This window comes from Sardina pilchardus, chromosome 23, assembly GCF_963854185.1.
Source record: "Sardina pilchardus chromosome 23, fSarPil1.1, whole genome shotgun sequence".
In the NCBI taxonomy this organism is placed as follows: domain Eukaryota; kingdom Metazoa; phylum Chordata; class Actinopteri; order Clupeiformes; family Clupeidae; genus Sardina; species Sardina pilchardus.
This window is the reverse complement of record NC_085016.1, coordinates 21232830-21255329: the sequence shown is the minus strand read 5'-3', so window position 1 is coordinate 21255329 and position 22500 is coordinate 21232830. Positions and strand designations below refer to the sequence as shown.

Genomic DNA, 22500 nt, shown 5'->3' with positions numbered 1-22500 from the left:
ATTACTCTGAGAAGAAGAGAAACCCTTGAATGGCGAGGAGGCTCTTTGCTCACGGTGGCGTTTCTTGCCTGCTGAGTCTGCGTACGCTGGAATCAATCACCTGCGTCGTCGTCGTCGTCTGCTGCTGCTGCTGCTGCGGCTGCCTTGCCGGTGCACTTGTTCGAGGCATAACTCAGGTCGTCCTATCTGCAGCGGTGTGGCGGGACATAAAGCAAGGGACACTCCGTCATTTCCAGAGCAGCTTCGGGTGAAGCCGGCCCACCAGGTTTGTCGTTTGCAATGTTTATGTTGCCTTTTTTTCCACCCTTGATTTAGCTTCTGCGTTCTCGAACCGATCCGTTTATTATTTCGCTGTTTACGGAGCAATATAGCTGATGTTTAGTGAAATGGATCACCTTAATGAATCAATCAAAGACAAGGTTGGAGAAATGCCCACAGCCGTTTTTCCTCCCTACCGACTTCCTTTTTCTTTTTTTGATCTATTGAATTTACTCCAAAACATTAGCCTACGCTCAGAATATCGAGTGTGGAATTAATTCGCCTCTCAGCCAAGTGGTTACACTCAGTCTTGTATGGTCGAGTGAAAGTCTCACTCATACCAAGTATTCCCCAGACACTTACATTATTAGTGTCGGTGTTGTTGCCCGTGGCTGTTATGCCAAATCTGTAAATTAGGCTTGTTAAGGTCCTTGCTCCCTGGCAATCCTGCCAGCTTGATCCGTTTTCCTTCAGACTCAGTGTGTGTGTGTGTGTGTGTGTGTGTGTGTGTGAGTGTGTGTGTGTGTGTGTGTGTGTGTGTGTGTGTGTGTGTGTGTGTGTGTGTGTGTGTGTGTGTGTGTGTGTGAGGACACATTGGATTACAAGCTTGCATAATATCTTTTGTTTCACACTGTTTTTAACAGTATACCTCATGTTTGTTTCATATGTACTGTATGTTAAAGTGAGAGAGGTCTTCCTGCCATTGCCCTTTTAATCATTGGTGAGAATACACACATAGAAATAAACTTTCACAAAATACCTTTTTACAACAAGCCATTTAGGAATTTCGGACAGAGACAAATTTAAGGAAGATAAAAAGAAAGAAGGGTTTGAAAAAGAACAAAGAGGGAAATTATAGGAGGAGGTAGAGAAAGAATGAGATTGACGAGAGAAAGTTGGCTTCGCTGTCCGAGAGAAGATTCTGGGCTACCTGCAGACTGAAGCCCTTTCATCCTTCTCCAGCTGCCTTCAGATGCAGTTCTGTCTACACGCCCACACGAGAGCACGTTCCCTGTCTCTACACACACACACACACACACACACACACACACACACACACACACACACACACACACACACACACTCACACGAGTGCATTCCCTCTCTCTATACACACTGTTCCCTCCCTCTACACATAGAGTGCATTCTGTCTCTACCCAAACACACAGGGTGCATTCTCACCCTCTCTACATACACACACACACACACACACACAGAAGAAGGTATTCTCTCTCTCCACATGCAAGTGTATTTCGCCTTCCACAACTCATCTCCTGTCGTGTTTTATTAAACTCCTGAGACGACGCCAGCAAATTCAGAGGCACACCTCTGAAGAAAGTGATGTGTGTGTGTGTGTGTGTGTGTGTGTGTGTGTGTGTGTGTGTGTGTGTGTGTGTGTGTGTGTGTGTGTGTGTGTGTGTGTGTGTGTGTGTGTGTGTGTGTGTGTGTGTGTGTGTGTGTGTGTGTGTGTGTGTGTGTGTGTGTGTGTGTGTGTGTGTGTGTGTGTGTGTGATGATAATCTCTTGTAGTAAGCCAGGGATCCCCTCTTGCATTCAGAGCGACTATTCCTGTTTTAGCTCTAATGATTCTCAGGTGCTTGTTAATGACCTGAGAAGTGATGTAGTAGCTAGGAAAACTATTCACAGAGCGCCGTCAGAATGTATTCCAGGCACACACAGACACACACACACACAGACACACACACACACACACACACACACACACACACACACACACACACACACACACACACACACAGGAACAGCACTGTAGCGGTAGCCTAGAGGCCTCGAGAATGATTTACGTCCCCTCTTCAACGGTAGTATGGAAGCAATGGCTCATGGGAGGGCAGATTTGCATTACAATCAATATGCTCCTAAGAGCCGGCCGCCGCTCACAAGTTAAGTAGCGCGCCGGCCAACTCGTGCAATTGTTTTTGCAGCAGATTAGCGTGACCTTTGTGTCAAAAGCCAGCTGTGTGTGTGTGTGTGTGTGTGTGTGTGTGTGTGTGTGCACTGGTCCGCATGTGTATATGGATGTGTGTGTGTGTGTGTGTGTGTGTGTGTGTGTGTGTGTGTGTGTGTGTGTGTGTGCGTACGATCATGTGTGCGCGTGTGCATGTTTGCGTGTGTGTGTGTGTGTGTGTGTGTGTGTGTGTGTGTGTGTGTGTGTGTGTGTGTGTGTGTGTGTGTGTGTGTGTGTGTGTGTGTGTGTGTGTGTGCCAATTAGAGGCACTGGGCATGTATTTAACCCTGCTGATTGGACAGATGTAATCTGTTCATTGTTTGAAGTGGAAAAAAGGATTAAAGAAAAACTGCACTGAAAAATAACTATACTGTTTAAAGGAAAAAAAATCACATGGATTGAAGTTGACCTTCAGTGTGATGGTGGTGAGTGACTTTAACACTGTGGAGTGGAAACCTTAAGTAGGGTTCAGACCAAAGATTCCCGACGAGACGAGACGAGACGATCCGAGCTGAGCCACAATGTTCTAAAAACTTGAAACTGCGACTAAACATGTTGAATGCTCTGCGACGGCCTACAGCTTGCAATTATGTGCAACTTCAAATTCACACCGCTGCAAGTCGGTCTTGTCACGTCAGGAATCTTTGGTGTGATTTGGGCTCCATAGTGAATAGTGTCAATTTATGAATGTATCTATTGAAGTGAATTTTACACTGTATCTTCACAATGCACTTTGCTCCATTGGATCGGTACTCTGTTTTTTCCAGTTCCACCACCCTGTGGCGCACGGTATCTGAGTTTTAGCTCCATTTTAATTCACTGACCTAGAGCACTTCCAGAGACCTGTGTGTGAATATTAAAGTGTTTTACAGGGTTTCTCGCAGCCCCAGCCAGCCAAGCTGCAGTGCTTGATATTTTGCTCCCAGCCCGAGGCATGAGTATCTTATTAAAGTTATACAGTGATGACTGCTAGTGAGCTCCATAAAGAAGTCTCATCATCAGCTATTCACCCTCCACTGCCAAAGACATGACAAGACGTGGCCCACAGGCCGATCGAGCATCAACCAATCCCCTGCCACCTGTAAACTTAGGCCATTGTGCACAGGACATTTAGAAGATACAGGTTTAATATTTTAGCCTAATCATTTTGATTTGGGTATGAGATTGAAGAGATGTTAGTTATGACTTCATGACTTCACTAAAAATGTATATACATTTTGTATATTACTGTACATTCACTCAAATATATTTTTTTTATCCAAAACCAATTACAGTACAGATTAACAGTGATCAGTTCACCCTGGAAACTGAATCCATGATGTGGGTATTACAAAGACCTTACTGTGTAAGGACTGCAAAATTAATTGCAGCAGTTGGTCTCGAAACATGTCTAATAGGCAGGAGATTCTCCATGCCATAATGGCACTAGCTGAACTCCAGACATCATATCCTCTGGCTGAAGTTAGCTTTTCCGCTGCTGCCGAGCGAACAGTGTCTGTGAGTGTGAGTGAGAGCGAGTTCCTCCCAGAGATTTTGGAGTTGGGGGGGGGGGGGGGGGGATTACATGCATCTCAGGCCTGGCTCCCCCCTCACATCACAACATCGCTCCTGTTTTGCTACACTCGCTCCGTTACCATGGCGCGTGGGGAAAACAGCACATTTCTCAGAGTGCAGACATCCCATCCATCACGTTCTCCGGGAGCATGGGAAGATCTGTCTGTCTGACACACACACACACACACACACACACACACACACACACACACACACACACACACACACACACACAGACACATACACACAGACACAGACGCACACACACACACACACACACACACACACACACACACACACACACACACACACACACACACACACACACACACACACACACACACACACACACACACACACACACACACAATCCTGCTTTATATGTGGCATTTAATTAGAATGGCAAAAAACGTGTAGTTAAAGATTAGGTGCTGTTTTTTTTGTGTTTTCTGGTCTCACCCCAGAGGTCCCCTCCATAAATTGTAGCTGTGTCTATGTAAGTGAAAAGGCTGAGGTTGCTTGACTACAAGCCATACCATAATACCATGATACAAGAGTGAAAACGGAAATGTTTCCCATTCAAGAGAAAGAGTAATTCGTCAATAATGGATAGTGGTTCATAGGCAGTGCACCAGGATATTATGAGGATACTCTGCATAGTGGCAAGATGATGATATGGATGGATGGATGGATGGATGGATGGATGGAGGAGTGGATGGATGGAAGGAGGGGTAGATGGATGGAGGGGATGGAGAGGAGATGGATGGATGGCTATGGATGAGTTAGAAGTTCAGGTGCATTTAGTGTTCTTATGGTGATATGACTAGCTTGCATTCCTGTTCTGTCTGCATATTCTTTCGTGTCTGCACGGTGAAGCCTCTGAGTCATACTGTCTAAACACTGTTCAGAGATCAGTCTCTGGCTGGCTTTCTAACACAAATAAGCAAAAGATGGCCTTTGACTAGACAGAGCATTGACTCAGATCAGCCTACGGGTACTTCACCAGATGCAAGCACATCACGGTGGTTGTCTGAAAATGCTAGGTGGGTGTTTATTGTTTTAATGATCGTTGAAAAAAACATTGCAAACATCTTCCCACACTCTCTGTTCTCATCTGCGTTTAGTGACTCACCTGTTCTGGCTCTTTCACATGAGAGACAGTGGAGGTCCCGTACTGTGAGGTCAAACGCCACCCTTTTAGCGCACGAAAAAACCTCCTACGCATGACTCTTAATGTCTATGCTAAAGTCTAGAAAGTTCCATGTAATTTCGCAATGAGCTAAACAACGACGGCTACAATGTATTCTGGTCTCCACAACAAGAAGATGACATTGTATAAAGGACTTGATCTGCCTCCTACATAACAAGAGTTCAATCTAATTTCACATTTTCCCAGAAAGCGTTTGAAAAGCCTCGGTCCTTTTAACCACCCTTTTCCCCCCCATCAACTCAGCTTACTGTAAAAACTTGATGATTCAGTTCCAGTCCAGAAAAGCACTGATGATGGCGGTCTATTGACGAGCTCATGACTGACAGCCCTGGTCGTATACTGTGTCCCTTTGAGCCTAATGGCATCCTTCCTCTAGGACTGGGGGTCCCCTGATAGGCCCCGGCATGAGTCACACACAAACATCCGCTGGCAGAATGACAACACCACTAGTCACATACAGGCGCGTGTGTGCACACAGACACACACACACACACACACACACACACACAGACACACACAGACACACACACACACACTGGCACACACACACAGACACACACACACTCCAATTAGCTGTCTATTCCTGGTGTTTCTGGGTTCTTTGAGCTGTGAAAACATCCTGTTGATAGCTCACACTGAAAAAGCCCAAGAGTGCAGCCAAGGCCTGTGTGACCAGACCCTAAAATAGAACAGTGAAAATGAAATAATGCAATTTAGCCCTGGAAAGAGAGAGAGAGAGAGAGAGAGAGAGAGAGAGAGAGAGAGAGAGAGAGAGAGAATCCAAAAACATGAAATGTTTTATTCAAGAGTGTCCGTGTTCCTTGCTGTGGTTCAGAACATACTGTACGGGCATTTGTCTCATGAGGTGCGTGTTGTCTGAGGACAGTCTGGACACTGTTGCCCCCATGACCAGGTGGCTGTGTGTGTGTGCATGTCTGTGTGTGCGTGCATGTCTGTGTGTCTGTGTAGTGTGTGTGTGTGTGTAGTGTGTGTAGTGTGTGTGTGTGTGTGTGTGTGTGTGTGTAGTGTGTGTGTGTGTGTGTGTGTGTGTGTGTGTGTGTGTGTGTAGTGTGTGTGTGTGTGTGTGTGTGTGTGTGTGTGTGCGCGTGTGTGTGTGTGTGTCAGTAATGAGGGAATGGTGAAGAGACATCAGACACTCTAGGTGGGGGAACAGCAGGCAGTGTTGCCTTTCCTGAAGATGAGTTTCTAGTTGTGTCCAAATTGTACTGGGAAGCATCCCACTTTCCTGCAGGGATATGTGTGTGTCTGTGTGTGTTTGTGTGTAAGAGAGAATTTGTGTATACAGTGTGTGTGTGTGTGTTTGTGGCAATGAGTGTGAAGCTAAATGAAGGTTAATGGGAGATTTGTTGACGTTGTGTGAAGCCCAGTCCTGACGGCTCTCATCTCTCTGTCTCTCCACAGGTCTCCACTGCCTGCACGACTGCTGCCAACTATGAGCTGGTAAGCACCATGGCCATCTATTACAGTACACACACACACACACACACACACACACACACACACACACACACACACACACACACACACACACACACACATACAGTACACACACACACACATGCATGCATGCATTGCTTTTTTCTTTTGTACTTGCATGTAACATAGTGATGTGTAATAATCACTGTTCACTGCTACAAGATAATCAGCTGAGTCATGTGCTCAGTGTGTGTGTGTGTGTGTGTGTACTGCTCCAAGAGTTGGGTCCTTGTTCACACTCACCTTACTGTACTCTCTCACACACACACACACACACACACACACAAACACACACACTCGCTCACACTCACACACACACTGCACAGCTCATGGCCCAAATCCCCATCACAATCTCACTCTTTATGTCCGTGCAGCTATGGATCATATGATAGGACTCCTGAACAAGTCATGTGTGTGTACGCTGACATCCGTGGCAACACCCCCCCCCCCCCCCCCCCCCTCCTTTGTCTTGCCCTCTCTCCAAAGCCAGTCCTCTGTGGAGTAGTGGACATGGTGCGTGACTGTGTGCTTGTTTAGAGGGCGAGAGTGAACAGAAATATCTCCATTCTCTCTAGGTGACCTGAGACTGCTTTAACCTTCCGGGGCCGTTTGACATGAAGTTGACATTTTGTATTATTAACTTGATAATTAAAAAAAAAATGCAAAGTATTTTAAAAAGTATAGCAAAGTGCTATGTGTGCCATTATTTAGCTCAAACTCAGCAATAATAACAAAGAGTTGTAGAATGACACTACAGTATACAGTATTTCTTGGTTACTGTAAATGAACCTGGAAACGTAGCACAGTGCTAGCAGCTTGTTTTGTTGTGGTCAGTGGCATGCCGTTACTAGGTGAGTGGGTGTGATCAGTGGTTACGTTTGCTAAGACATTACGGGACTGTGAGAACCAACACAAAGGGTCAGAGGTTATAGTATGACCTATAGGGTTAGTGTGTGTGTGTGTGTGTGTGTGTGTGTGTCTTGTGGGTCTTGTGGGCTTCTGTCAGAATCCAGTGGCCTTTCTCACCCTACTCTCCTCCACTCCCCACGAGTGCAGTCATGCACACACACACACACACATACACACACACACACACACACACACACACACACACACACACACACACACACACACACACACACACCTACACACACTCTCTCTCTCTCTCTCTCTCTCTCTCTCTCTCTCTCTCTCTCTCTCTCTCTCTCTCTCTCTCTCTCTCTCTTTCCCACCAGCACAGCCATGCCTGCCTCGATGACTAAAAAATACATGAGTGATTCTTTCCATGAAATCCTTACTTCATAATTCAGCAGATGTTCATTCATAATGTATCCTCTGGATGGATTGTCATTGGTATTTCAATATGTAAAGGCCTATAGCTCCTTAGAACAATATTTATAAGAGAAGCTCATCTTTTATTTAAATATTACTTTAACATCAGCATTAATGATTCACATTTTTTTGGAAACAGGGGAATTTATGATTTTAGAGCTAATTTCAGTTTCAAAGCTAATCTAGTAAAATGGGTATTACTTTATTTTTATTTTTATTCTATTTGCTAATATCGAAGAAATGATGATCTGTTGATGTTCTGATTCTGCTGATGTTGCCTGCAGGTTAGCTGCAGAAACAGTTGAATGCTGTGCGCACACACACACACACACACACACACACACACACACACACACACACACACACAGCCCTCTGCCCCTCTCTGGTGGCAGCTGCTGGTTGTGCAGCCACAGAGACAGCTGGATGGTGGGCTGGACTGGACTGGACTGGGAGCTGGTCGAGATGCACGCGTGCGGGCGTGTGTGTATGTGTGTGTGTGTGTGACAGAGAGATTATTCATGTGTATGTTTGTGTGTGAGCTTTAGTGAGATATCTAGAGAAGTCGCAGGTGGAGGATTAGGTGTATCTGTAACATTGCCAGCTATTCCATTTGTCTCTCACTTTACACTCTTTTGTTGTCATAACAAATACAGTGAGAACAGCACCTACCTTCTTATATCTTACAGTGTAAACACATTTCACAATCTACTCTCTCTATTCTTTCTTTCTTTCTTTCTTTCTTTCTCTCTTAGCCTCCCACTGCTGAACTTCCTCTGAAACATGTAGAGACTCCGGTAAGTTCCTCCTCCTCTCTTCCTCTCTTCTTCTCTCAATCCAGTCTTTTTCTTCTCCTCTTCCCCTATTTCTCTAGCCTGGGAAAACCCAGACAAACCTGTTAACAAATTTGAATCTGAAATCTGAAACGTCTGAAATGATTTGGTAGGTGTTTAATGCACCAATTCAGGTTACATTCCACTGCTAGTTATGTCAAAGAAGCCTTTCCAGACCCACTGTCGATTGAGCGGTAGGGTGTCATGGAGGCTACTATTTTTCCTGGCTCCCTTGTAACTGCAGTTCATCAGAAAGCACAAGACAGGAAGTAGCAAGTCATTCTTATAATTGCTATTGTTTTAATTCCATCTGAAAAGCACAAAAACAATCTTCAAGCCATGCCCTTGAGTCCAAAATCATTTGCGTCACATAAACAACAAAGCCATCAAACACCAAAAGCAGTCAGTCACACAGAAACTCTCATCATGCATCTCTGAAGAGGTCCTTTTTGACAATGTGTGAACGAACCAAAGATTCTAGAGTGGAGCGCTCTATGATCTTAATCTAATAATCTAACTATTGGCTATGACAGCAGCCCATCATGTGGCATTCCAAAGGATTCTGTTGGCATGGCATTATTTGCCATTGAGATTATTATGAAGATATGATACTAGTATTGGTCTGAACTTGGGTAGGACCCTTGGGATGTTCGGTTGCTGTTTGAAAGGGGAGAGTTGCACATTATGCACACACACACACACACACACATACACACGCACACAGACACAGACACACACACACACACACACACACACACACACACACACACACACACACACACACACACACGCACACACACGCACACAGACACACACAGACACACACACACACACACACACACACACACACACACACACACACACATCACACACACACACACACACACACACACACACACACACACACATACAGAGAGAGAGAGAGAGAACAAAAGAGAGATATTCAAAAGAAAGGGTAAAAAAGTATCACAAAGACACAATTGTGGCAGAACTGCTTACTACTGCAGCTTGGGTATCTTGTGTTCGCCTCTCAGAAATTACCCATAGTTCCGTGCTGACCCCTAGCTTGTGACACAGTGCATGTGGTTAGGCGGCCATTTTCTTGCCTGGAAATCCATCACAAGATGTGCCGGCGGGAGACAGGACCTCAGCCAATATGAGACGGTCTCCATTACACTGCCACAACTCTGCGTTTTCAGGCATTTTTTCCATCCATTTTGAGATTTTTAATGCCCGTCAATTGCTGTTGCAGCATCATGTAGTGTTTCTGGGCGCATGAATACTGGCCATTTTCATCTCACTCTTACTTCACACTCTCCCTTTCTCTTTGCCTCACTCCCCACACACATATACACACACACACACACACACACACACACACGCACACACCGACAGATATAACTATAATTTCTTCCTCTCCGGTAGTTGTTCTCACAGAAAGAGGAAACGAGGGGGCATGTATTTATTATTAGGTTAGAGACTGTGTGCAACGCAGTGTCCTTCTCAGAGTGAGTGGCCCATTGTTTGGGAAATCAAATCAGCCACGGTCAGCTGTGCTACACTTTCGCGTCCCAGGAAGGTGGAAAACATCAGATGGAACAGGAACGGGACTTGGTGGCAAAATACAAAATACCAGTCATATGTATAAGCCTGAAAACACAGCATTAACTCTGATACCAGCCATTTGATATTCATATGAGTTTTAAAATACAGCATCAACTCCAATATCAGTTATGTGATACTTATATGAGTCTTAAATAACTGATATGGAAGCTAAATGCTGTGTTTTGTGTTTGTTTATGATAAAGTAGGGATGGGTGATAGGTCTTTATTTGTTTGTGAGAAGGCCAACAGAGCTGTGACAACACTCTGACCCGGAACAGCTTGAGGCGAGGAGAGGCAGAGGAGCGTTAGGTCACTAGTTTAGGGGGCAGGGCGGCAGAGGAGCGCTAGGTCACTAGTTTAGGGGGAAGGGCGGCAGAGGGATGCCATGATTCCTAGAGAGTTAATGCTTGGATTAGATCACAGATACAGGCTTTAAATCCCCCCCCCATCAGACATGAATCTTATTTCTGGCCTGTAATCTGTAGAACACAAGTGTGTGTGGGGGGGTGCACGTGTGAGCTTGTTGCACACAGAGGCACACATAAACATACAATCATAATCACACACACACACACAGAGAGAGAGAGACGCATGCACACACAGAGAGACACACCTCCCCTCACTAAACACGCAGCATGTGTGAGTGAAAAGAGAGAAATGGGAAAAAAAGTCAGAGATGACTGCAGGGAGGGAGGAGAGAGCTGAAAGAGGGAGGGAAAGAAAGAGGTAGTGTTAGGGAAAGAAAGAGAGGATGGAAAAAAGAAAGAAAAGAGAAGAGATGAGAGGAGAGGAGAAGAGAGAAGAGGAGAGGAGAGTTCGGTGAGAAGCGTAAGAAACGGCATGAGTAGGACTTAGAGACATTGCCATGGCTCTGTTTGCCTCGGTCTCAGACCCGTGATTAAAAGTTGTGGCGGCAGGAGCAAAACAGCTGATTTAGGGGGAAAACGCACGAAGCGACGTAGGAAGCATGAACCCAGCCAGGTCGCTATGGAGACGCCTCTTCAACCTCAGGTCGGCATGGAGAAAAAGCACCGGCCACCTGTTCAAGGTAGGCTGATTTAGAACGCATTTGGGTAGTATAGGCTGTGGAGGGCCCATTTAGATAGTGGGTTTGATTTAGTCAGAAAGAGGATAACACTCTGACTTTACATATCTGGGAGACACCTCTCATTCTCAATGTGTGACACAATCCTCTCCCAATCCATTTCTCTTTCTTGTCTTTTCTTTCCACTATTACTAAGTTAGTTCATTTGTTTAGCCATCAGTGTCAGAGTGTGTTTGTGTGTGTTTGTGTTTGTGTGTGTGTGTGTGTGTGTGTGTGTGTGTGTGTGTTTGAGGGAGAAAGGAGGAGAGATAGGGAGAGAGAGAGAGAGAACACACAGCGTGTGAGTGCACAGGCAAAGCTCATATCTGCAGATGGTTTCAATCTCAGTGCAGAGCAGGATTGTGCTGAAGCGGCTCTCTGGTCTCTCTCTCTCTCTCTCTTTCTCTCCCTCTCTCTCTCTATCTCTCCCTCTCTCCATCTCTCTCTCCCTCTCTCTCCCTCTCTCTCTCCCTCTCTCTCTCTCTTGGCCTCTGGAGGTGGCGGTGGGGCTGCCGGTCGGCCACCACTGGCTGTCTGTCTGGCTGGACGGAGGGAGAGATGGAGGGATGGAGAGATGGAGGGATGGAGGGATGGATATTGAGCTGGTTGGGTAGAAGACTGGATGGCTGGATGACTGGCTGGGTAGATTAAGGAAAGCCTGCAGGGAATGGGTGCTAGTGGTTTTACAAGAGATGATGGTTCTAGCAGAGAGAGAGAGAGAGAGAGGAATTAGGGAGGGGGAAGAGAAAGTTAGGGAAAAAGAGACCTGGAGAATGAGAGAGAGGCTAATTGAGACACAGAGAAAGCATGGGATACAGAAAGAGATAGATGGAGGGAGAGAGAGGGGAGTAATGAGAGAGATAGAGCAGTAGAGATAGAAGGAATGGGAGAGGGGTCTGTTTGTATGGATATTGGATTTGGTTCTTTCTTTTATGCCACAAATATCTGTCTGTGGTTCATCTCTCTAACTTACCAAGTACACATACATCCAGAATGATGCAAACGAAATACTCTCTGTTTCATAGCATCCTATACATTTGTGTTTGTTTTTCTCTTTGCTACACGGGACTTTGCCTCTTTTTTTTTTCTTTCCCAAGAACATCTGTTTCTTGTTGTCTTGGCGAGGATAATGGATTTCATTATAGTTTCTTCTTCTCAGACAAGAGTCTTATTGGGAGGAAATGACACGCTACCAGTAGTCTTCGCAGCTGACTCAGAGCAAGTGCCCATAACCTCCCAGCCCATTTAAAATACATTGTTTTCCACGCTTCACACACACACACACACACACACACACACACACACACACACACACACACACACACAGACACACACACACACACACACACTCTCTCTCTCTCTCTCTCTCTCTCTCTCTCTCTCTCTCTCTCTCACACACACACACACACACACACACACACACACACACACACACACACACACACACACACACACACACACACACACACACACACACACACACACACACATAAACTCTGTTTTCCCTGTGTAGACTCATACTGACTGAAACAGCTGAGAGTCTGGCATCCTCTGGAATCCCTTCCTCCTCAGAGTAGCCTGGTCCAAACCCTGATGATCTCATCCAAGTTAATCTTATAAAATCTCAGTGAATATAATTACATGATATTCCACTTCCTGTTTGTTATTGGCATTGTCTGATACTTCATACGGCGATACATAAGATGCAGAATCCTTAATGATAAAGTTATACTCTCACTACCTTGTTGACAGTGAGTTTATCGTACGCTACATGTACTTAGACTTATCAAGACAGTGTTGTCTGTAAAGGGTTTTGAAGGATATCGTACCAACTCTCTTCTAGTCTTCATACAGACTTTACTTTCAAATTCCAAGACTCCAAGACAGAGTCTTTTTGCACTTCCCTGTAATCAAATCAGCGCTTCGGCTTGGAAATTTAATTGTCCTCCGTACCACTATTTTGATGCAGATTGAATAGTCTCAAATTACAGGCGGAAGGTTGGTGTCAGTGAATTTTTTGGGGACATGCTGCAGAATATAGCTCATGTCCTTTCAACATTCCACTGACCACTCCGCATGTGTGGCGTAGTCCATGCGAGCCGCAAATACACACGTGGGGCCTTCGCGCGTCCTCATGGGCTTTGTTTTCAATTCTCCGCTTCACGCTCCTCACCAAGCACGGCACGGCCTTGTTTTAGATGCTCTGTTTGATGTTGAGGACATTGTCTTGCTTTTCTGAAGCGTGGCACGTTCAAGGCGCCTCTTTTTTTTTAAAAAGTGAACACATCCTGTAGAGCTCGAGTACATGCAGTCGCTCGTATCATTCCTATCATAAGATTCGTGACAAGAGTTTGCTGATGGTCTGAAGTGTGATTTACATGGAGCAAGATGATTTAGGTGCAGATGGTTAGCAGATATCGCGCACATCTTGAACTCAACCCTTGAGACACAAAGAAAGTGATCTAATTGGCTGAATGGGCGGCAGACGTCTCTGATGTGTATTGTCTGACTTTATTGGTGGATCCCAGGAACAAATATAGAAATTGGCAATTGTTCAAACCTGCTCATTTTTTCACAATAAAAGTCATCTGCCTTTTGACACTTCTGTACTAATGGAACTTGATGAGAAGCATACCCATCATCAGGACAATAGTCATTATTTTCTGTCAATGTGGATAACGTTCATCTACCCAATAAACACTATGCATGATGCACATTTGTATGTAATAAGACAATGTTCTCTGTACTGTAGGTGAGATCATAATAAGAAAATAGGTCTCAGTTGAACAGTAGACTCTGATGTGTGATTCATGTAATATAATATTGTGCAGGCTACCAGAATTGTTTCTATGTTTTGCATGTTGCTATGTGTTGTTGTTGTTGTCATTGTTGTTGTTGTTGTTGTTTGTTATTCATCATACCTACATCACTAAATCCACGTGAGAAGAATGGTAGATTTTATTGTTTGCCACTTTAAGGAGTTCCTGTGTAAAGCTAACAAGCTAACTAGCTAATAGCCCTCAGATCTGCCAGCCAAACACTGACATCAGAACACCTGGCACTGATAAAAAGCTAGCACGCCTACTAAATGAGGTATTGTGGTCAAACAGTTGTGTGCCCAAATCACAGAAATGACATAGGGAAAAACCTCGGTGGCTATTGGGAATCACAGGTGTTTTTTCCCCTTTTGAATGTCATCAAAATGATTGAAAATAAATGTACAAAAGCTAGACAGCTACAAAATATACCTTTATCAACAGTGAAAATATGCATATTGATATTGTAGCCCTAATTCATTTTCCAATATCTTTTAATAGGGATCTACCAAATCCACCAGAAGCATGGATTCTCGTCAGAGACCCTCACGGTAAGAGCACTCTCTCTCTCTCTCTCTCTCTCTCTCTCTCTCTCTCTCTCTCTCTCTCTCTCTCTCTCTCTCTCTCTCTCTCTCTCTCTCTCTCTCTCTGTGTGTGTGTGTGTGTGTGTGTGTGTGTGTGTGTGTGTGTGTGTGTGTGTGTGTGTGTGTGTGTGTGTGTGTGTGTGTGTGTGTGCCCGCCCGCCCACCCCATGTCTCATGTCCAAAGCTCGTCTCTGGGCCATGTGGTCTCGTGGTGATTGACTGTGTCTGCGTCTGCTCTGCATCTCTCTCTCTCTCTCTCCCGCATCTGTCTGCCAAGGTCCCCATCTCGAGGCTGTGTATCTAATTAAAGCCTTTTCATCCCGCCGTGTTCCTCATCGGGCCTCCTTATAGGAGGTCATTCTTCTTAAAGTGTGAATGGAGGGGGAGCGCTGGAAGTTTGGCATCCAGAAGTCTGTCAACATGCATGGGCCGTGTGTTGAGTCTGTCCCCGTGCTTATTAGCCGGCAATGAGGCAACACAGGACAGATGGGACAAGGATGTCAAAACTGAAGACATCAAACTTAAGAGGGGACCTGCTTGTAGTTAACTTGGGGGACGTTTCAGGCAGGCTGTTTTGACTGAGTGTGAAGACAAAAGATTTTAAAAAAAAGTCAAAATGTGACGGAAATGAAACCGTGCCTCTATGTCTGTCTCTCTCTCTCTCTCGTTTTAAGTATCTCTCTACACTCACTGTTTTAAGATGGATATGGATATGTTACTATGGATACTAGGATATTGCGCGGCTTATACAGTACATTGATTTTGCGAAATGTCTTCAGCTATGAGGTTAATACACGGGGGCAGTTAGTATGGCATTACTATGGTTTTGCTTCTTTTAACTTGCATAAGACACTGTTCTGCGGCTTATACTGTACACAATGCTACTAATACACAGGAAATTACTGTAGTGAGGGTTAGGGAGGTTACACCGGGCATGTAACTGAAGCGTTGCGTTGTGTCTGTCACAATAACACTCCCTGTGAGACTAAGCCAGATTAACATGAGAGATGAGCGGCCCGCAAAGAGATATGACTGAGACATTAAGAATATTAGTCAGAGATATAAGTGTAGACCAAAGCCAATCGCTACTTTGTGTCTGTGTAAGTGTGTACGCATACTGTACGTCTATGTTCATGTTTCCTGTGTGTGTGTGTGTGTGTGTGTGTGTGTGTGTGTGTGTGCAGATGTGTGTGTGTGTGCAGATGCACATATATGAATTTTACCACGTTTTGTATTCTATGTTTATGGATATTCAATGTCCTGACATGTTTCTACTGTGTGTGTTTGTGTGTGTGTGTGTGTGTGTGTGTGTGTGTGTGTGTGTGTGTGTGCGCCACCAGGAGCCTGAGTATGATCCAGAACCTGGACGACACGGAGGTGGACCTGGTGTACATCACGGAGCGGATCATCTCGCTGTCCTTCCCCACGGGCTCCGACGAGCAAGGCTACACCTCCCACCTGAAGGACGTGGCCGCCATGATGAGGTCCAAGCACGGAGAGCACTACCTGGTGAACTTCATGACCTTTACTTTTATATATTAGGCCTATATTATATATAAATATAATATTATATATTATATTGTGTTATATGTATATACTTTTATATTATATTTTCTTTTATATACATTTAGATTAATTCAGTTAGCAGACATTTTTTTATCCAAAGGGACTTGTCAATAATGTAACCCAGACGCATATGGCCATCACATATGTGTCTGTGTGTGTGTGTGTGTGTGTGTGTGTGTGTGTGTGTGTGTGTGTGTGTGTGTGTGTGTGTGTGTGTGTGTGTGTGTGTGTGTGTGTGTGTGTGTGTGTGTGTGTGTGTGTGTGTGTGTGTGTGTGTGTGTGTGTGTGTGTGTTCATGAGGCAGTGTAGTGTTATGTCTAGCCGTCTAAAGGGGCTTTGTTGATCTCAGCAGGGGAACTGCTGGTTTGCCCACAGTGCTGTTACTGTGGTGTCATTCGTATGGGTCCACATCAAACCCTCTTGAATGAACTAGGGAGGATCGTTCCCTGTGTTGATTTTTGGGGGGCTAATTTCATGACAAATTAAGTGCAAAGTACGTTACTAATAGCAAAAGAATGAGCAAAGTATCTTGTGCATGAACTAAAGCCATTGTGTGACATGGAATCATTGACCTGATTTACTGAAATGTGCACTTATGATCTTGTTTTGTTCATAGCAATTAGCAATTAATGCCCAGCTATTGAATTAGCTATGATTAGACTTTTATACTTTGCCAATCTTCTAAATGATCCAGACTTAGGTCTCGAAAATGCTTATCCATTTTAAGTAGTCTAGGGCTTTTAGAGTTGTATGAACTCGTGCCTCTCCTCTTTAATGCTCCTGTTCCCATGGTTACAGGTTCTTAACTTGAGTGAGCACCGAAATGACATCGTCAAGCTGAACCCAAAGGTGAGCTCTCGCATCAGATGAAATGTCATGCTCATATCATTAGGTTGTGTTCATTTTGTGCTCCGTAAAGCGTGTTCTTGTCTTGCAGGCCTGTTTTATTACACTGCTGTGTCTGTCCCTCATCCCACTGTGTCTCTCTCAGGTTCTGCATATCTGTTTTTCTTTGTATTTTCTCTCTCTTGCTTTCTTTCTTTCTCACTCTCTTTCACTCACTCCCACACACACTCATACTGTAACCCAACGACATAGTCTGTTGTTGTTATAACTGAAATTCACCTCATCCTGTATTGACAATGACTCCTCACCTTTCTGTGTGTGTACGGTATCAGGTCATGGACTTTGGCTGGCCCGATCAACATGCACCTGCCCTGGACAAGATCTGTAGCATCTGCAAGGCCATGGACACCTGGCTCAATGCAGACATACACAATGTAGTCGTTCTACACAACAAGGTGAGCCTGCACACATTCACTAATAAGCATTGGCAAACACACACACACACACACACACACACACACACATCACTTATTTTTCCTTTTGGAGCATTTTTTGCCAATTTTTGCTTTTCTTGATTTGTTCAGGCCAGACCACAGTAGAGTGAATAAGTAGCTCACGCACTGAAGACTCCCCTGTGAGACTGTAGCTGTGTGTTTACGGAACAGACAGTAGGGGGCGCTCTTCTACCATTGCCCTTGACCCCCACCGTCACACTGTGGGGGGGATGTTAATGCATCCTTATCTTATACTGTGGTGTGGATGGAGTGTGTGTGGTTCAGGTTTACATGTGTTTGGGGGTGCATACTGGTATGGACCTCATTTGAGACGGTTGGGTGGTGCGCACACTGAATGGGTTGAGATGTTTTAAAATGCTGTTGATTTGCTGAGCTACAGTGCAGCAGCAGTCTACAGCTTTGTGTGCGAGACTCTCCCCCCCCCCTCTCTCTCTCTCCTCTCTCTCTCTCTCTCTCTCTCTCTCTCTCTCTCTCTCTCTCTCTCTCTCTCTCTCTCTCTCTCTCTCTCTCTCTCTCTCTATCGCTCTCACTTTCTCTGTCAGACATAAACACACACACACACACACACAGACACACACACACATGCACGCACACACTGGCACCCGCTTCGATGCCAACAATATCAACAAAAAGAAAAAGAAAAACGAGTTCAATCAAGAAACACAGCAGTAGCGAGCAGAGCCCCCGTGGCTCAGTACGGCTTCATCAGTGAGCGTCCAGTCCGGTCCAGGGGCCGTTTCCCCTCCTCTGTTCTGCTCTCTCTCCGCGCGGCGGCGGCGGCAGTGGCCGGCAGCGGGCGGCGGGGCTTTGAAAGGCAACCCGATCGCTCGGCGGCTCCACGGCTCTGCGGACGGCCGCGCAGTGTAAATAAAGCGAGTCATTAAGTGTGTGTGTTCTCTCCGCCGAGCGTCCACAACACTGCGTCGCCCGGGATACCACCACAGCCCCATTTTTGCTCCCGTGGAAATGGAAGCTTGTGGTGTGGTGTTGGAGGGGATTGGGGTTGGGGGTTTGGAGGGGGGGGCTTGTATTGAGAGATGTGTGTGTGTGTGTGTGTGTGTGTGTGTGTGTGTGTGTGTGTGTGTGGAGTGGGGGGTGAGGTGGGGGGGGGGTTGTGTAGAGGGGGAAAGGGAAGGAGAGTAGAGGGAGTGTGGAGAGGGGGGAGGTGGGGGGGAGTTAATAGCCTCCATTCAGAGCAGCAAGGGGCTATTTGATTAACTGTACCCCCGTTGCTTGGCTCTCTCGCTCAATCGCTCCCCTCTCTAGTTCCAGCTGACAGCCGTCGTGACGCTCCTTTCTGGGCCCCCACAATGCCACGGCTGTGTCCCGACCAGCCCAATCATCTCTCCCCAACCCACTTCCCCATCCAACAGCACTTTCCACCAATTGAGGCATTTCAGAACATAAAAGAACAAGAAAAAAACAGCTGCAAGTACAGAGCCGAGGCTGTTTTGTGTGTGTGTGTGTGTGTGTGTGTGTGTGTGTGTGTGTGTGTGTGTGTGTGTGTGTGTGTGTGTGTGCGTGTGTGTGTGCTGTTTTTCGGGACGAGGATGCTGTGCCCTGCAATCTCAGATTCATGAGAATTAGCTGCAGTTGCTCGAGCATGACTGCAGCGCTGGCTCGGATTGCCAAAGCGATGTCTATTTTTGTGGACGTTTTTTTTTCTCCCCCCCTTGGTGCCTTGGTGAGATTTTCTGTCTCCGGATCTGTGGGCATCCTGTTGTTGTGTCCTCCAAAGCGATCATGGAAAAGAACTAGATCGTTATGGTGCTAGCATCCATATTCATGCAGCCCTGTAAGATGCCAGGGTGGGCGAATGAAACCAAGACAACAGCAAAGGCTCTGCTCAAGTCACACACAGAAAAGATCTTGACGTTCATCTGGATATTCAATTTGGGGAGCTGTGACTAATAGCTATTCAGATATGTTCCACAATGAGAACATGCGCAAAGTACCTTCAGAAACTAGATGTGTGCAACAGTTAGGTCAATCAAATTGCTTTCAGGGCAAATTGATTTTTGATTGGTCAAGAGGTATTTCATGTGGCAATATCATGAAACACCCCTTAAACTAAACTAAAGGCTGACTTTAACATGGATGTCACTTCTACATGAACTATATAAAAGGAGGTTAAGGAATAGGGGCATTTTAATCAGTGTTTATTTTTGGGCTATGGTTATGGACAGCCTCCTTCCCAAGGCTCTCCCTCTCTCACTAACCCTTACTCCCTCCATCCCTCCATCCCCCCCCCCCCCCCCCCCCCTCTCTGCAGGGCAATCGGGGTCGGACCGGGGTGGTGATCGCGGCCTACATGCACTACAGCAACATCTCTGCCAGGTAAGGGAGCGAGAGCGAGAGCGAGAACGGCCCCTCGCTTGAGGAGCGGCGATTTGGGCCATAATTCTGTCTTAGCCTGCTGTGCTGCTCCGAGTCCCCACAGCGGGAGTGTCAGCTAGTGATGAATGGCCCAGGCGGCGGGGACGGGACAGGGACGGGCTCTGCTAAAGCCCCCCCCCCTCTCCCCCCAGCAGCCCACAGACAAATTCAGGTTAACTTCGTATCACTGGCCCCTTTTGTGCCAGGAATACACAGTGTGTGACAGACGCGCACACACACACACACACGCACGCACTTACGCACACACACATACATACACACATAGGCATTCACACACACACACACACACACACACACACACAGGCATACACACACACACACAGGCGTGCACACACACACAGAAACTCTCTCTCTCTCACACACACACACAAACACACACACACACACACACACACACACACACACACACACACACACACGCCCACACGCACACACACAGAGGCATACACACGCACACACAGACGTGCACACACACACACAGAAACTCTCTCTCTCTCACACACACACACACACACACACACTCCGGCCCAGACACACACAGCCACTAACTGGTAAAGTGAAAGCCCTGCTGTCTCTTCCCATTAAGCTAAATGAACGGGCCGTAATGGAGGCCACTCCTTCCCCCCTGGGCCCTCTCTGATGTGTCTTTGCTCTCCGCAGTGCTGACCAGGCCCTGGACAGGTTCGCCATGAAGCGCTTTTATGAAGACAAAGCCCTGCCAGTGGGCCAGCCGTCCCAGAGGAGGTGAGTGGGCGTGAGAGCCGCAGACACGCAGGCTAACTGCTGTCCACCACGGCTGCTGCTGTGGCTGCTAGCCGCTAGCCGCTAGCCGCTAGCCAGCCCACTACTGCTGTACTCATGAATGCTTCAGGGGGGAGAGGGAGGGAGGGCAGGAGCTTACAGCTGTCCTCATAATGTCCATGTTCAAACACAGTAAAGGGGCCGACATGTTTTGACTGACGTGTTTTTTTTATTATTATTATTTTATTTAGCGGGGTCGTTTTGCCTCGGTAGTTCTGTTGGGTCAGTTGCTTGGCAGGATTGGCACCCTTGGCATGATAGAGGGGGGAAGTCTTTGGCTACCTGATCAAAGACCACCTGACCCCCTCCTGCCCGAACAGATTTCCCCCCAACAATCTGTCATCGCAGGCATGCTTGATGGCCCCAGTCCAGACCTGTGCTCTGAAACCACACACACACACACACACACACACACACACACACACACACACACACACACAGACACACACACGCACACACACACACACACACACACACACACACACACACACACACACACACACACACACACACACACACACACACATTCAACAAGTGTAAACGGATTGGAAGCCCCTCTTATCTAGCAGTTTCATAGCCCCTAGTAACTCTGTAGTAATGAACACAATGGAGTTGAATCAAAAAGCAGTTAGCGGTTTTTTTGGATCAATCATTTTTCATAATGTTCAAATGTAAGACAGGTCAGACAAATATTACAGAGCAGCATTTTTTTTTTAGTTTTGCGATCCTGAAGAATCGTCTCCCTCAGTAGGGGGATTAGTCTTGCGTAAATGACAGCGCGGCTGATGCTATAGTTGGCCCTCGCTATTGCTGGGCTAATTTTTTCACAGGGAGATTTTCACTGGAGAATCTCTCTCTTCAGAAAAGCAGAATCGGAACCGTGCTTAATCTCCGTCTGGGAACCCACGGCTGCTCGAAAACAGGAACAGAGGAAGCCACCGTTATGTCTGCGGAATGCAGACAATCCCTCGGCCTGGACTCTTGTCCGTTCCTCCTCTTCCTCCCTCCCTTGTTTTTTTTCTTTCAAGAGGCTTTGAAATAATAAGATGCTGATAATTACCTTGGCTCGCAGAATGACTATAAGCCGACAATGTAATCAGACTGTCAGACAGAATCTACCCTCGAAACGTTCCGTAGCGTTTTGGAAAGAGGCTGCATTAAAACAAAAATGCCGATGGCTTTGTGCGATGAGGTCCAGAGAAGATAATTTATGAAACGCATTGCGTGTTTGTGACGTTTTAGTTAGCAAAATATGAGCTGCTCAAAACCAAAATATTATGTCCAGTTGTTTTGCAGAGAGCCCCAAACCGAGGCTGGGTTTTTTTTTGTGGCAAAAAATGAAACCATTCTGTTTAAAAAGAAAACGCTGATTTATTGAGTGGTTTGTCAGTCCAACATGTAGCATTAAAAAACACACTTCATTTAGCACACATGCTCTCCTACATGGGCACATTTCCATACAATACTACAGGGCAACGTTCAGACAATAGGGCACCTCATGCTACAGCCAGTCTCTGGACTAGTTGACTGCAATTCAATTAAACAAAACATCCACACGGATTATGGAAGTGCAGAAACTGTTCCCAGAACAGCAGCTCAGCTCAGCCCTGCGTTTGCCTGCACCTCAGGGCTGCTCCTGT

At 46.0% G+C, this 22500-nt stretch overlaps 1 protein-coding gene across 1 annotated transcript in view; it reads left to right on the top strand.

Moving 5' to 3' along the window:
* tns1a (tensin 1a) overlaps window positions 1-22500 on the top strand; it is a 129386-nt gene that overhangs the window by 63432 nt on the left and 43454 nt on the right. Inside the window, exons 4-11 of the mRNA XM_062527664.1 lie at window positions 6410-6448; window positions 8569-8610; window positions 14653-14702; window positions 16076-16244; window positions 17100-17150; window positions 17480-17602; window positions 19935-19999; window positions 20720-20803. Coding sequence (XP_062383648.1) covers window positions 6410-6448; window positions 8569-8610; window positions 14653-14702; window positions 16076-16244; window positions 17100-17150; window positions 17480-17602; window positions 19935-19999; window positions 20720-20803 — 623 coding nt within the window. The remainder of the gene's footprint in view (window positions 1-6409; window positions 6449-8568; window positions 8611-14652; window positions 14703-16075; window positions 16245-17099; window positions 17151-17479; window positions 17603-19934; window positions 20000-20719; window positions 20804-22500) is intronic.